General features: G+C 42.6%; 1 protein-coding gene across 2 annotated transcripts in view; it reads right to left on the bottom strand.

The window, feature by feature from the left end:
- Positions 1-13,668, bottom strand: part of SLIT3 (slit guidance ligand 3) — a 967,014-nt gene that overhangs the window by 874,731 nt on the left and 78,615 nt on the right. For both annotated transcript variants that reach the window (XM_086931418.1, XM_086931419.1), the window contains exon 3: positions 11,042-11,113. In XM_086931418.1, coding sequence (XP_086787544.1) covers positions 11,042-11,113 — 72 coding nt within the window. The remainder of the gene's footprint in view (positions 1-11,041; positions 11,114-13,668) is intronic.

Here is a 13,668-nt window from a genome sequence, read left to right on the forward strand (position 1 = left end):
AAATACTTTTGGTGGTATTTTTCTGGCTGAAAGTGTGTTTTCTTTTTCTCTTGCCATTTGGTACCCCCACACCACACTTACATTACCAATACCTCCTCTTTGGCATATCTGTAGTTTTTCTTGAGCTGCACCTGAAGCCAGTGGCTCAGAAACGCATTGACTAACCGGAGCATCGTCTCATGTTTGCCCTTGTAAGGAAGTCCCTCCATTCTTAAGCTTAGGGTTGGCAGCAAAAAAAGAAAACCAACAGGAGGTAGAACATTTCAGCTCTAAGCCAGTATTTCAAAACGACTATAATCGTGTTTGGTTAGGCTCCATGGTGACCAGCCAATATTACTTTGCTCATCTCAAGTGCTCACAAAAGATTCTAAAAAGAAAGTCCCAAAGAAAAGTATAAAAATATGTTAGGCCACTCATTTTTTGATAATCTTTTGCTCCAGCCTGCCACCATTGCCAGACTACTGAAATAGGTATATTGTTCGAGTTCTAGTTTAATTTGTGATCACTTTGTCTAAATTATTGATTAACCGCATGCGCGCTAGCGGGTTTTCCCGCTGCGCGCTGAAATGTGAAAATTGCGGGTTACGTGACAAAGCCAGCTCGTCATGCGCGCAGCGCAGGTAACGCCCATGACGAGCTGGCTTTGTCATCCGCATCGAAGGGGTTAAATGGTTTTCACTGCAATTGGAGAAGATGATATTCACAGAATTAATGCAATACATGATTAAGCTAGGATATTATGGAAATGTCCCATACATCTTATAAAATCCTTTGCAAAAATGGGCTCTGAGTACATCTTTCTGCCTATGTCCAGTGTTTGATGCCATGTACCATGCACCATACTAAATAAAGAGACAGATTTACAATCAGACAATTTGTGTTCGAGGTCTAAACTAGACACTGAAAGTGAAATATTAAGACCATCTGCCACCTTCCAAGGCTACAAAGTGGGTCTTTTGTTATGGACCCTGCTGACACCCAAAGAAAATAAAATGTTGCCATACTTCCACGGGAAACCCTGCTCATGTGACATTTGCAAACGAGTTATTGCAAAGAAAGATGCTTACAGATGACGCTGAGGGAATTTGCAACCCTGATATCTTCAAAAATGACATTGATGTGGAAGAATGGAGAGGGACAGATGACCTGGAGTTATTTCCCAAGTGCACACCTGGCTCTCGTTACATTACTCATCTTTCGAATTCGAGGATTCTCATCCAATTTAGTACAGGAACCCTAATTAGCCGATAAAAAAAACAGGATGCTGCATACCTTCTGCGGCATACCTTCTGAGTATTTTGTTCAAATTTGACCGACAGCTTATGAAGAATGCATTTGAAAAACGTGAAGTGAGCAAGAGCAATGCGTGCTTTTGTTAGTCATCCCCGGAGTGTGTGATGCACAGTGTGAGGGTGGTCGGAGAGCCGGAAGGGCGGAGCGTTTGACAAGTGATTGCCATTGGTGGTTTCACCTGAAGTCTGGAGTGAAGGGGGATTGGTTTGCGGTCTCGCTCGTCATCATCCGAAGACGGTTAGCAGAGGGTGGCGCGCGGACGCGTGAAATTCCAAAGCTGCGCCTCGCGTCACGGTGGGATTGCCAGGAAGGCCAGGTATGCCAGGTAATATGAAAGGAATGCTGAGGCCTGGGTGCCAAGGGTGGTCACGGGCAGGAGTTTATAGGGAGGAATGGGGCGTAGGCATTCAGGAATCTTTCACTTGATAGTACTGTTTGCTCCTGTTTGTGTGGGGCCTGTTTATGTGCACAAGCTTGTAAATCATCTAAAGTTTACACCAAACTGTTTATTTGAGCGTCTTCAGAGCTATGCAGCTGTATCACAGCTTCTCTGTGTACATTCAAGTACTGTGCTGCACTTCTGCCATACACAGGATACATAATATATCCATTATAACGATCTTAACGCTCATTCACACCAGCTTTTCAATATAGGCTGCTGCCAACGATGCAGCTAACAGCGGGGGCCACTGCGCCACACAGATTTTGCTTTTTAGGTCTGGTTTGAGAGACCATCTGTCTTGCAGGGCTATTGTTACCAGTTCTTTAAAATACACATAGAATGAGTTATTGCTCCTTCTAGAGGAATTGTTCTGCTTCATCTCATGCTACTGGCTGTCTGACGTGTCATTGCATCTTCTAGGAAGTCCTTCCGTCGGAATACATGAGCGAACATTTTAGATCTGAAAAGTATGTTGAATCATTGAATTGTCACAATCAATTCTTTATCGACTATATGCATTCTGTACGGAAAACAATCATTTGCTGTTGCTTTTACACATCAATGGCGAAGTCCATAGTGCTGGCTTTAATCTACAAAAGAGCATTTTTTCATGCAACACATACAAGCAACTTTTGTGAATGCGTGCATTAACATGCGTTTTCAAATTAAAACCTTGCATATTGGCTAAGTCTTTGGAGCACAACCGACAAACTTCTTCTTCCATTTTCATTTGTTAACGTATGTCGAGTGTTCACAATAGCGGGCTTGCCCATGGGGTGTGGGGAGGAGCCAGTAATTAGCAAAAATTGTATTTTTCCCTGACCGGACAAAATCCTTGCACTGGCCTCAATAAACTACCTTATAACAGTTCCCAATAATGTTGAAATCACACAAAAAGAACAAGCATTAGCAAAGTCAATAGGCCTAGACTTTTGGTTTTGCCAACTACTTTTGCTGATGTTGGTCATCATCAGCAAAATGGAAGCAAAAATAATTATTGGCAATGTTTATTTATTTATTTATTTATTTTTGACACTTATTAAGCGCGCTGTTACCTTAAGGTGTCCTGGCGCTATTTTGCTAACTTCCCAAAACTAGATCCCCAGGTTAATTTACAAAAAGCCATGTTTTTAGCTTTCGACGGAAGGTCATGAGCTCAGGGGACAGGCGGAGTGCCATTGGAAGGGAATTCCAGGCCACCGCCGTTGAACAGCATTGGTAAAAAAAGCAAGTATGATTATATAAGCGCATGCTTGCATTATCATACTTGTGCAGGTATGCTTTATTACACTACTGTAACCACAGCATGATGATGTATACACAAGCAGGTGTCACCAAACAAGTGCATGCATATGTCATGATGCTGCAGCCATTTTTCAAATGTACCATTCCAAGATGGGACGCCCATAGAGAGATAAATTAACATCTAAATAAACAAAAGGTGTACACAAGTGTGTTGACATAAAGAAGCAGCACCCTTCCAAATTGCAGTTGCTGGTCCCTCCTAAACAGCTTACAAAATAGATAAAATTGAAAAAATTCAGAAGGGTGGGGTGGCAAGCAACAGAGGAAAGGTAATGTGGGGGAAACAAGGAAATGCCGCTGTGCTACAGCAACAAGTAAAGAATGGACCAGTAAGAAAGGGACTTGGGGGTAACAAAAAAACAAACAGGATGAGCAGGGGTGGGAGATCAACACAGGTGCACAAGACATGGTATTAGCATCTGGAATCTTAATGCTAGGTCGCTTGTCAAGCACCATCTCGACATCAATGATCTGCTAGGCAGGGAGTTGCCTGACCTATTTTGTGTAACAGAGACCTGGCTGCAAGATGCTGATACGGCCATTGTCAATCTGGCCTTCCCGCCGGAATACTCGGTATTCACCTTGAACAGGACCTCAAGAGGCGGGGGTATTGCTCTTGCTGTCAAGTCCTGTTACCCTACCACATGGCATGGGCAAAAGATCTCGGGGTGCGAAAGCGCTCTGTTTAAGGTTGCCATCTCATCTAACTTCACCCTGTCGGGACTGGTAGTTTATCGGCCCCCAGGGAGTGAAGTAACATTCAGAGCAGCGTTACCCGAGGCTGTTAGCAATCTGGCTACGGGGTGCTCCAATTTCACCATCATTGGAGACCTAAATCTGCACTTTAACAACTCCAGCAGTCCCTCAGTTGCCAGCTTCCTGGCCGACCTTGAAGCGTTACAGCTTACTCAGTTGGTGACGCAGCCCACACATTCAGGGGGTCACACCCTTGACCCGTTTTTTACCAATCTGACGGAAGTATGTGTCACCAGCTACACACCTCTGGCGTGGACTGATCATTATTTGATACAGTTCCACTGCCCTATCGTGGCTAGTCCATCTAAGCCAATGGTGTGTTCTGTTCCAAAAAGACGCTGGAACAAACTTAAGCTAGATGAGTTCTTCCATCTCTTATCAGCTGACCCGCTTGACGTCTCAGGTCCTCCGGATCAGATGTACGACAGGTTCACCGACTGGGTCTCCAGGGCCTTGGACACCCTCATCCCCTTGGTGACCCGCAGAACTGGTTTAGGTAAGGCCAGCCCTTGGTACGATGACTCTCTGCGAGCCCTGAAGGTGTCTTGCAGGCGCGCAGAGCGGGCTTGGCGCAAAGCCTACTCCAGCTCTAAGAAAGTCGTATATCAGGCTACAGTGAAGGTGTACCATCGGGCGGTGTGTAGAACCCGTGCCGCTTTTTATGCGACACAATTCAGGAACAGTTCGAACCCAGCAAAGGCTATCTTTAAGGTAATGAAAGACCTCACTGCCAAAAAGGTTGTAGCATCACATCAGAGCTCTCTGGAGCACTGTGAAAAGTTGGCAGAGTTTTTTCTAGAAAAGGTGAATGCTATTTACCGGGGCTTCCCTGTGGTCGTTCCCTCGGTGATGACATCATCTAAGCCTCCACCATCTGAGGGGCTGTGTTCTTTACCTTTGGTAAATCCTGATAGCCTAGGCACTTTGGCTTGCAAAGTGAAATCTGGGTCCCCTGAGGATCCACTTTGCCCCGAAGTGTTCAAGGACCTGGCGGTACATGACATCTCTCCGCTTTGTTCCTTGGTCAATGCGTCTTTGACTTCTGGCGTCGTTCCACTTAAGTGGAAGCGAGCCATGGTTCGACCGATCCTGAAGAAACCTAGCCTGGATGGAAGCAAGCCGGAGAGCTATCGGCCTATTTCACTCTTGCCGTGGCCGGCCAAGGTGATGGAGGCACACGTAAATGCCGCGCTCTCAGAACATCTCTGTCGAGCTGACATACTCGACGCTACGCAGAATGGGTTTAGGGCAGGTCACAGCACGGAGACGGCTCTGCTGTATATGGTGGAGCACCTCCGCTCCGTGCTTGACGCGGGACAAACGGCAGCGCTGGTGCTATTAGATCTAAGCGCTGCCTTTGACACCGTCTCGCACCCTATCCTTCTGCAGCGTTTAGAGGATGCTGGTGTTTCCGGCATAGCACTCGACTGGTTCCGGTCGTTCTTATCAAACCGGGCCTTTAGCGTGACCGTCCCACCCTTTCAGTCTAAATTCCACCCGTTGAACCTGGGCGTCCCCCAAGGCTCCTCGCTGAGTCCTACGCTGTTCAACCTGTACGTAAGGCCGCTAGCTGAGGTTGTCAAACTATGGGGTATGACCATGGTATCATATGCCGATGACACCCAGCTAGCGGTCACGATCAGCGGGGATGCGGAGGTCGACGCTCCTAGGTTTCAACAAGGACTGAGGGCGGTCGCTAGGTGGATGACGCTTAATTGTCTCCAGCTAAACGCTAGTAAGACCGAGGTGATGGTATTTGGTAGGCGACCGGAACTGTGGGGAGAGAGATGGTGGCCGGAGGAGTTGGGTTCCGCTCCCATCCCAGTCGCCGAGCTTAAAAACCTCGGGGTCTGGTTGGACCCTTCCCTTACGTTTGCATGCCACACTAAACGCACGGCTGCTTGCTGCTTCGGCATCTTGCGTGGGCTCCGTCCGGTGCTAAAGTTCTTTGATGCCCCCACCCGGCAACTCATGATCCAAGCTACCGTCATATCTAGATTGGATTATGCTAGCTCTTTGTTGGCCGGACTGAATGTAGCTGAGATAGGGCGCCTGCAGCGGATCCAGAATGCTGCTGCGAGAGCGGTGGTGGGTCTTCCTAGATTCTGTCCCACCTCCAGCACCATTCGAGCATTGCACTGGCTCCCTGTGGCGCAGCGGATTCAGTTTAAGGTCCTCTGCGTCGCCCATAAGATCTTGAAGGGGTCCCCTGCAATGATCCTCACGACACTCATGGCCAATTACATTCCGGCACGACCCTTAAGATCGTCAGATCTCGATTTGGCTGTGGTCCCGCGCTTTAAGCGAAGCAGGGCCGGTGGTCGCTCATTCCGAGTGCGGGCCGCTGCTCTGTGGAACTCCTTGCCCCCGGCAATTCGCGCCATGAGCGATGTGCTCTCTTTTCGTCGCGCCTTAAAAACATTTTTATTTCCTTAGTTTGTGTGTTCTGTGCTGTTTTATTTAGTTGTGTTGTGTAGCTGCCTTGTCTGGCGCCAAGACGCTCCTTAGCTGGAGCATTTGCGCGCCTAATAAAAACCACATAACATAACATAACATAACATAACATCATGGGTGTGAAGAGCTAATCACTACACCAGTAGGAGGGACATACGGAAAGAAAACACAAGCACTCTTGTAGTTTTCTGAATGTGAACAGTACACAAGGCATCCAGTCAAGAGGAGGGAGAGAACCTATGGTCAAACACAGCCATTGAATAAGAAGCTAGACTGCCAAGAAAGGCAAGCAATTATAAGTAATGGGATGACCCAATGTATTGTTATTATCCATATTACTCCATATTACCTCTAATACTGTCCGTAGGCGAGGCCTACAAAGTAACTAAGACTCACGATTCAAACTAGATTACTCTTTGGTGGGAAACAAGATGAAAATCACTCCTCACCCACTCTCCAATTGCGTCACACCACAAACAACATGCCATGGATATTTCGGTGTGCCTTAACTTACTTGTTGAACTTTTTAATGTATTGAATGCAGAACTGCACATATTTGCCAGGCATTGAAACAGCTGACAGAGTGGCAGGAAAGAGAAGAATGATTTAAGGTTAAAACAGAGATAATGAATGGAACATTAAGATGCTATTTGGCTGTTTCGTTTATTTGCTGAGTAAAGTGACATTTCTCCAACCCTCTTAAGAAGGGTTGTGACCCGTCACCTTGAGGGTTTCTGGTATCTTTATTTTTGTTAAACCTGTTCTTTGAAAGTCACCCCTGGGCTCATCTTTGCCCTCTAGTAATTTTAAATGTGCATCTTATTTTGGTGGTCGTATTGTGTGTCCTTCCTTAGGTAATATGGGTTGATTTCTCATGCCTTCCACCACTTTGTCATCGTTCTTTACTTTTATTATTTCAGGGCTGTGACACAGAATTTTGTGTTTTTTTAATGACTTATATCCCTCTAGGTTTGCTTGAAATTAACTCTTGCTTTCGTAGGTGACTGGCTAGGAGCTTCAGGAAAATATGAGATCAACCACCAAACCGTGAAGATACTGCAGGAAACTGGTAGCAGATAAATACGAGCTTAGTATATCAGAGTCTCTGGTGGTTGTGACATATTGTAATATTGAAAGTCTCGTTAACTACTTACAAGCAACCAGGTTCCCCAAGTGGCTAGCTGAACAGGCTTAATTGAGAATGTATGCCCAGGCAGTAGCATTGAGTTGCCAAGGTACCAGTGTGCTGATTTGACTGATAATGAAAATGCACTGAGACTGAGCAGCGAATGGTACTGCAATGTTTCAGTCAAATGTGATGTTTCTCAGCAGCCTACAGTGCTGGAGATTAGACATGGTGACAGATTAGTAGATTTCATTATTGGTTCTTATGCAGAACGTGCCCAAAATGAACTCTTTTATTATTCCCAAATGTAACTAGTTTTTCAATGAACATGAAAATTTCCCTTAACAAATTTTAAATATTTCTATTTATTATATTTTAACACACCTTATGCACTTGTTACCTTCAAAACAACGTAAGGTGCGTCACAATAAATGAGTCCATATTTTACAGGAAATTCATTTTGGGTCAAAATAAAGGCAACTGCACTGTACAGGATATACAAGGATTGACAAAGCCAATGGCTTTAAAAATCATGCCCATTTCTTTCTTCAGTTATTTATTCAAATATAGGCAATCTGCAAAAATTGCAAAAATATAAGTAGTATAGTAACAGAAACTTTCTGGTCTGGAACAATGTCCCATTCTGCATTGTGGAATAAGTGAAAAGGCCCACACTATAGTTTCTCTATTCTTCTTCTGAGCAGATGGTTTTGAATGATTACAGTGTACATTGGTAATGGCATCTGTTGCAAGACGTTGCTAGCAGTTGTCGCATTATAGAAATTACACTTTTTCCAGTGTAGCTTTGTATTGACATTTTTGGATTCAACAGATTTCAGTGGTGCAACTTTGCACTGATATTTGCATACACATTTGAATAAACCAACAATTGTAAAATTACCTTTTGCATCTGCTATTCAATGCAGATGTTTCCCTTTCCAGCTCAAATGTCAGTGAGAATGTATTTAGTCTGGAAATTCTGGCACACATTTGCACTGGTGTTGTCAGGGCACTAAGGTCCCAGGATAGGTGCTAGCATGTAGTATGTTGTAGGTTTCGTAATGCCCAGTCCACATCTGCACCTCAAGTACAGAGTGAAAATTTAAAACAAGTCTTCCAACACTTTGGGTGCATGATGCGGGCATAGTGTTATTGAATAATCCCTTAAAAAGTGTCTCTACTGAGATTTTGGCATTTTGTTCAGTAGATAATAATAATACATAATTTGATCATCAAGTTTTCTCGATATAAACCAATGGGAAAGACCTTCCTATTGGCAACCTGTTCATTGTGAATGATCAAATCTCAAAACGACTGGCCAAAAAAAAAGACTGAACAGGTTTTCCAGCACATACACAAATGGCCATGTGATGTTTATTTTTAAAAGCTAACATTCGGTATCTTTTGTATTTTATTTGTTCTTTCCAATTTATGGTAATTCACAAGAGTATGTTTTACTATTGTTTGTTTTATTTATTTACAAAGTGGAGATTCTTTTTGATGGTACAATTTCTGTTCCCCGCTTAATGACAAGAAGAAACAGACTCTTCTCTATGTGGGTGCAGTGAACCCTTTCCGATGCCTCTCTATTGCATGGGGTCTTTCTATCTTTCACAGTTTCTCTATCACTGAGCCTGATTACGAGGAGTCCCCGTTGGATTAAATAATTATTGCATCTGATAAAAATCCGACTATGAGGCTTTTGGAATTTATAAGATGATATAATTATGTGATATTAAGAGTTTTTGAGGAATAACATGCATATTTTAGTACTTAAAACAGCAAAATAATTGGACTTTTCCTCTTAAATTCTGGCATGTTTCACTTGTAGTGATTTAATGAAGGGCGGGATCGGATCACACCTGGTAATTGCTGGGTGTGATACACATTGCATCACTTGTAATTGTGATCACTTGCAATCAGGCTTTCTGTATTTTTTTCTCCAACTCTATTCCATACACTCTCTGTCTCTGCATGTCTCCCTCTGCCTCTTTCTCTTCCATTCCTTCTCTCCTCTTTTGTCTTATTCACCCTTTCACTTTCAAATCTCTCTTCTCTTTCCCTCCTCACCATCCACCACCCTCCGTTCTCCACCTTCTCTGTTACTTTTCTGAGACTAAACCCTCTATCCTCCCCTGTCCACTTTAAGGTACTCTGTAAGCAACGGACTGTTGTCCATGTAACAAATCAATACCAGTCAGATATAAAATGAAAACCGGCGTTATGTTATCTGGTCTAGTAAGAGACTTACTAAGACGCTATAGAGGAAAGCCAATGAAAAGTCAATGTAATGTTTGAGTTATAATATGTTACATTTCTACCTAATCATTAACTTGAAACTCAGACAATATGCTTCAATTCATAGAAATAAAATCTGTTAATTCCTGAAAATAATGAATGACAAATAGAAAATGTGGAAAACTATTTTCAATAAAAATAGACAGGCTGTTTAATTTGCTTTAAACAGATGGCTACAGTCATCTCTGTGTTTTTTCCCATTTGAAGGTGATTACTTCCCATCTGACCTCTCCAGTGCCTTTCTGTTTCTAGTGCCAGCTCTTAGAGAACAGATATAGCATCAAAAATGGTCAGATTGTAGAACAGAAGGATGCCCTAGTGTTGCCAGTGCAGGGATTTCTGAACCCTAAGCTGCTGTTGTTAGATAACATTTCCTGTACAGAAGATAGAATTTCCTGTAGAGGGGCTGGCGCTTCCTGTTCAGAGGTGTGAGTTTCTGGGGTCAGACCCATGCATTCAGGTTGGATTTAAAGCCACCTGACCTTTCAAAGTACTCTCACGTTAGACATCATCACAATGGTGGGGTGAGGGGGTGAGGGGTTTCACTTTCTCGCCATTCTTCAAAATATCAACTGAATTGAAATTTCAGCCTCTAGCTCCAGAATTGTGATCAGCACCTTTAAAAAAAATATATGCACCCCGCCTCGGGAACTGAAAAAATAAAAGTAAGCCTTGGAGCGGTCAGAAGGAACGAAAGGCTCCGACTATAAAATAAAATTGGCTTGTGTTCCCCCTTTAAAATGTTGTGGGAGTACATTTTTGTCTGGAAGCCAGTGCTGTAAAAACAGAATCTGCTCCATGACAGAGAGAAGTTGAGTCAGTCTCAAGCCGAGCAGCTTTCAGTAATGTCGGTCAATCAAAGAATAACACTGCTCCAGTTTTTCTTTAAATATAGCAATAAACCAAGCCCAGATTGGAGTTTTCTGTTGTGCGATGGGATGAGGCTTAAAATGAAACCTTCCTTCTGCTCAATAGTTGCAGTGACTTATAATCTGGATCCAAAACAGCCACATTCACAGCAAAACCATGAAAACTGGTTTAAGATGTATATATTCTAGCTATATTTTATCTAGGCTACCAGAATTAGGGTGATGTTGTCACCTACAAATCAATTAGTTCAATGGAAGCAAAAGCAGACTACAACATCCAGAAGGCATTCGGCGACTACACAAAAGTCCAGGGCTCGATTGAGTGTCTGCGATGACATGGGGGAATAACCAACCTACCCAGAATGATAGCCAAAATGTGCCCCAGTTCTTTGCCAGACTGTCAATTCTGTGCATTGTTTTAGTTGCAGAACAGGCAGAGAAAAAAGCTGAATTCTTTTAGAGGTGAACAGTTAAAATGTATAGATGTGTCATACTTACAGACGCTCAAGTTGCTTTAGGTCCTGAAACGCACCACGTTCAATTACACTGATCTGATTATCTTCCAAATGTCTGCAATGAAAGTAAAAGAAGGACTTTGAATATGTAATCAATATAGCATTGTGTTATGTGTGTGATTTCTTTTTAGTGTACATTAAAAGTGCCTGGCTATAAGCAACAAAATCAGTGGAGATTGACTAGAGGTGAGATGCAGGGTGCGCTACGAAATTCGTTTTATTTATTAAATTGTTTATTTACCTTCAATTATCCATACTCCAGTTTTTAGCACCCCCCACCGGCCCCTCCCCCGCGCCGCCTCTCCACCCCACCGAAACTCCCTCCACGGGCCGTGGCTGAGTTACAATACTGCATGCCACTACTAGAATCTCTTAGTGACTCATACAAAGCCATCCACCTCTTCCTACTACGCTCAGAATACAAATCTGTACCCCCCAAAACACACAAAAGGTCATGGGAGGAATGCTTCCAATTTGTTTAGCAACTGGTGAATGATCAGGTAGCACTCCAGCCCATCATTCTTTTTCACACCATGCCACCTCAGATTAATATCCAGGCATTTGCTGTTGCAAAGCTGTTGAGCATCATCAAATGAAGAAAAAGAAGAAAATGCCTCAATGATGTGGCCACTACACCCGGATGCATCTTCTGTAGAGGTAGACTTACATGATGACGTATGAGCATGCTTACGTCACCATGCATGTGCACAACTATAGAATTTTCATATTTAAAATGGTGAATGCCACTGAGATTGGTACATTTAAAGAAATATAATTTGGTTATAAGATTGTGCTTTTGAGACAGCAGAGCAGCCCGACTGAATTTGTCAGGCCCTCCAATAAAGTAAAATTAAAAAAATATTACAATGATTGCAAGTGCCAGTAAGCAATGGAGGGGAGCATTAGGGCAATGAGGGGCAAGCAACAGGATATGGGTGAGAGAGCGAAAAGCAACCAAGGCATGTGAAAGCACGGTTTAGAATGTGGAGCGACCCAGTAGTAAATGAAAGCTGATGGGCCTTTCCAAAAAATTTAAAAATGTTAAATTAATGTTTTCAAGTGACCATTAGGGGAGGAGAAACAAAAGCAGGCTTTGGTGGAGGTAAAGAGCACATGAGAGAGAGCAAGAACTATTTGGTTGGAGTGTTTATTCAAACAGAAAAAAGTAGCTCTCTAAACACACACTTTGGAACTACACCAATCAACCAATCCAAAGGATGGCGAAGAGGCTATGCTTCATGTGAGAGACTAAAACAGGAAGAGGAAGTGATGCTATTGAATAAGAAGCAAGCAAATAAGAACAACCATAAAGCAAACAATTGTTAAGCAGAGAGTGAACTCTGGGATCATTGCAAGATTTTGGTATGGCCCAAAAGAGGGTTCCACGTACAGAAAGCTAAAAGTTATCTGGAAAGCAAGACTAAATTACTGTAAATGTTCTTATTGCAGTCCTGTTGGGACATCTATATTTTCTAGATTAGCTATAGCAGTTGATCTCTGACACTGCAATGTCTGCTGCAGAAGACAGGAAAAACAAGCTATTAGACCATCATTTGTACTGCCTGCCAAAAAGACGTAAACAGACACCTCTTTCCAGAATCATTGCAAGTGATATCAATGCGACAGATCACAGTAAATAAAGAAAAAAGTTAAGGAAAATTGACGTACCTCAATTTCTTTATGCACTGAGCTAAAAATGTCAGAGTAGATATCTATAGGTATGTACAGTATACATTATATTATGATTTGAAATGGACCTAAATGAAGGACTTCATTGAATATGGATTTATTACCAGCATATAGGAACATTTCTTTCATTTTGTATCAAAGAGGCCTAACACCATTTAGTAAAGGGAGTGGTTGAGCACTGCAAATGTCTATAACAAGGAACAAAGGATTTCTTTGAGTACATATGAAAACAATACTGCAAGGCACAGCAGAGTTCCATAACCTTATACAGAAACTCAACCTTAGTCCTCTATCAAATTTAAGACCACAATGAGGCGGTTTCTCAAAGGTATTTATGAGGACCTGAATTAGTACCCCTCTAGTTGTCAAGCCTTTTGGAAGAATTGCACAGGCTCCCAGTTTCCATTTGCTGTGCCCCACACCCAAACATAGCAGTTAAAAAGAACATTTCACAGATAGGCACTGTCACTTTTGAAATTGAGTCTCGTGGTGAAGAGACATGCGCCAAGTGACAGCCGTGCATTGCATGGAGATGGCTAAGAGGATTTTTACAACTTTTATGTAGTCTGATTGGAGCACCTACTAGGTACAATTTCTGTGGGTGACTTAGCCACATACAAATTCCAGTTTAATATACTGTAATATTTAAAAGGAAGAAAAAAGAGAGACCTTAGATTCCTAGTTGCATTTCTTAACAATAATCCAAATAAAATGTCTCAATGTCAAAGTCAAAGTCAAAAAGCTTTATTTCGATAAAATTTCATTATCATAAAAGCAAGTTAATAAAATTGATAACACATATCCAGTTAATAGCAAAAAGTAAGACATTACTAGAATAAATATCCTTTAAAAAGAAATTAAACAGGGTATTTAAGCTTTCTGGCTCGAATAGCCCAAGCCCAGAATAAAAATTTAGCTAGG

This window comes from Lissotriton vulgaris, chromosome 7, assembly GCF_964263255.1.
Source record: "Lissotriton vulgaris chromosome 7, aLisVul1.2, whole genome shotgun sequence".
In the NCBI taxonomy this organism is placed as follows: domain Eukaryota; kingdom Metazoa; phylum Chordata; class Amphibia; order Caudata; family Salamandridae; genus Lissotriton; species Lissotriton vulgaris.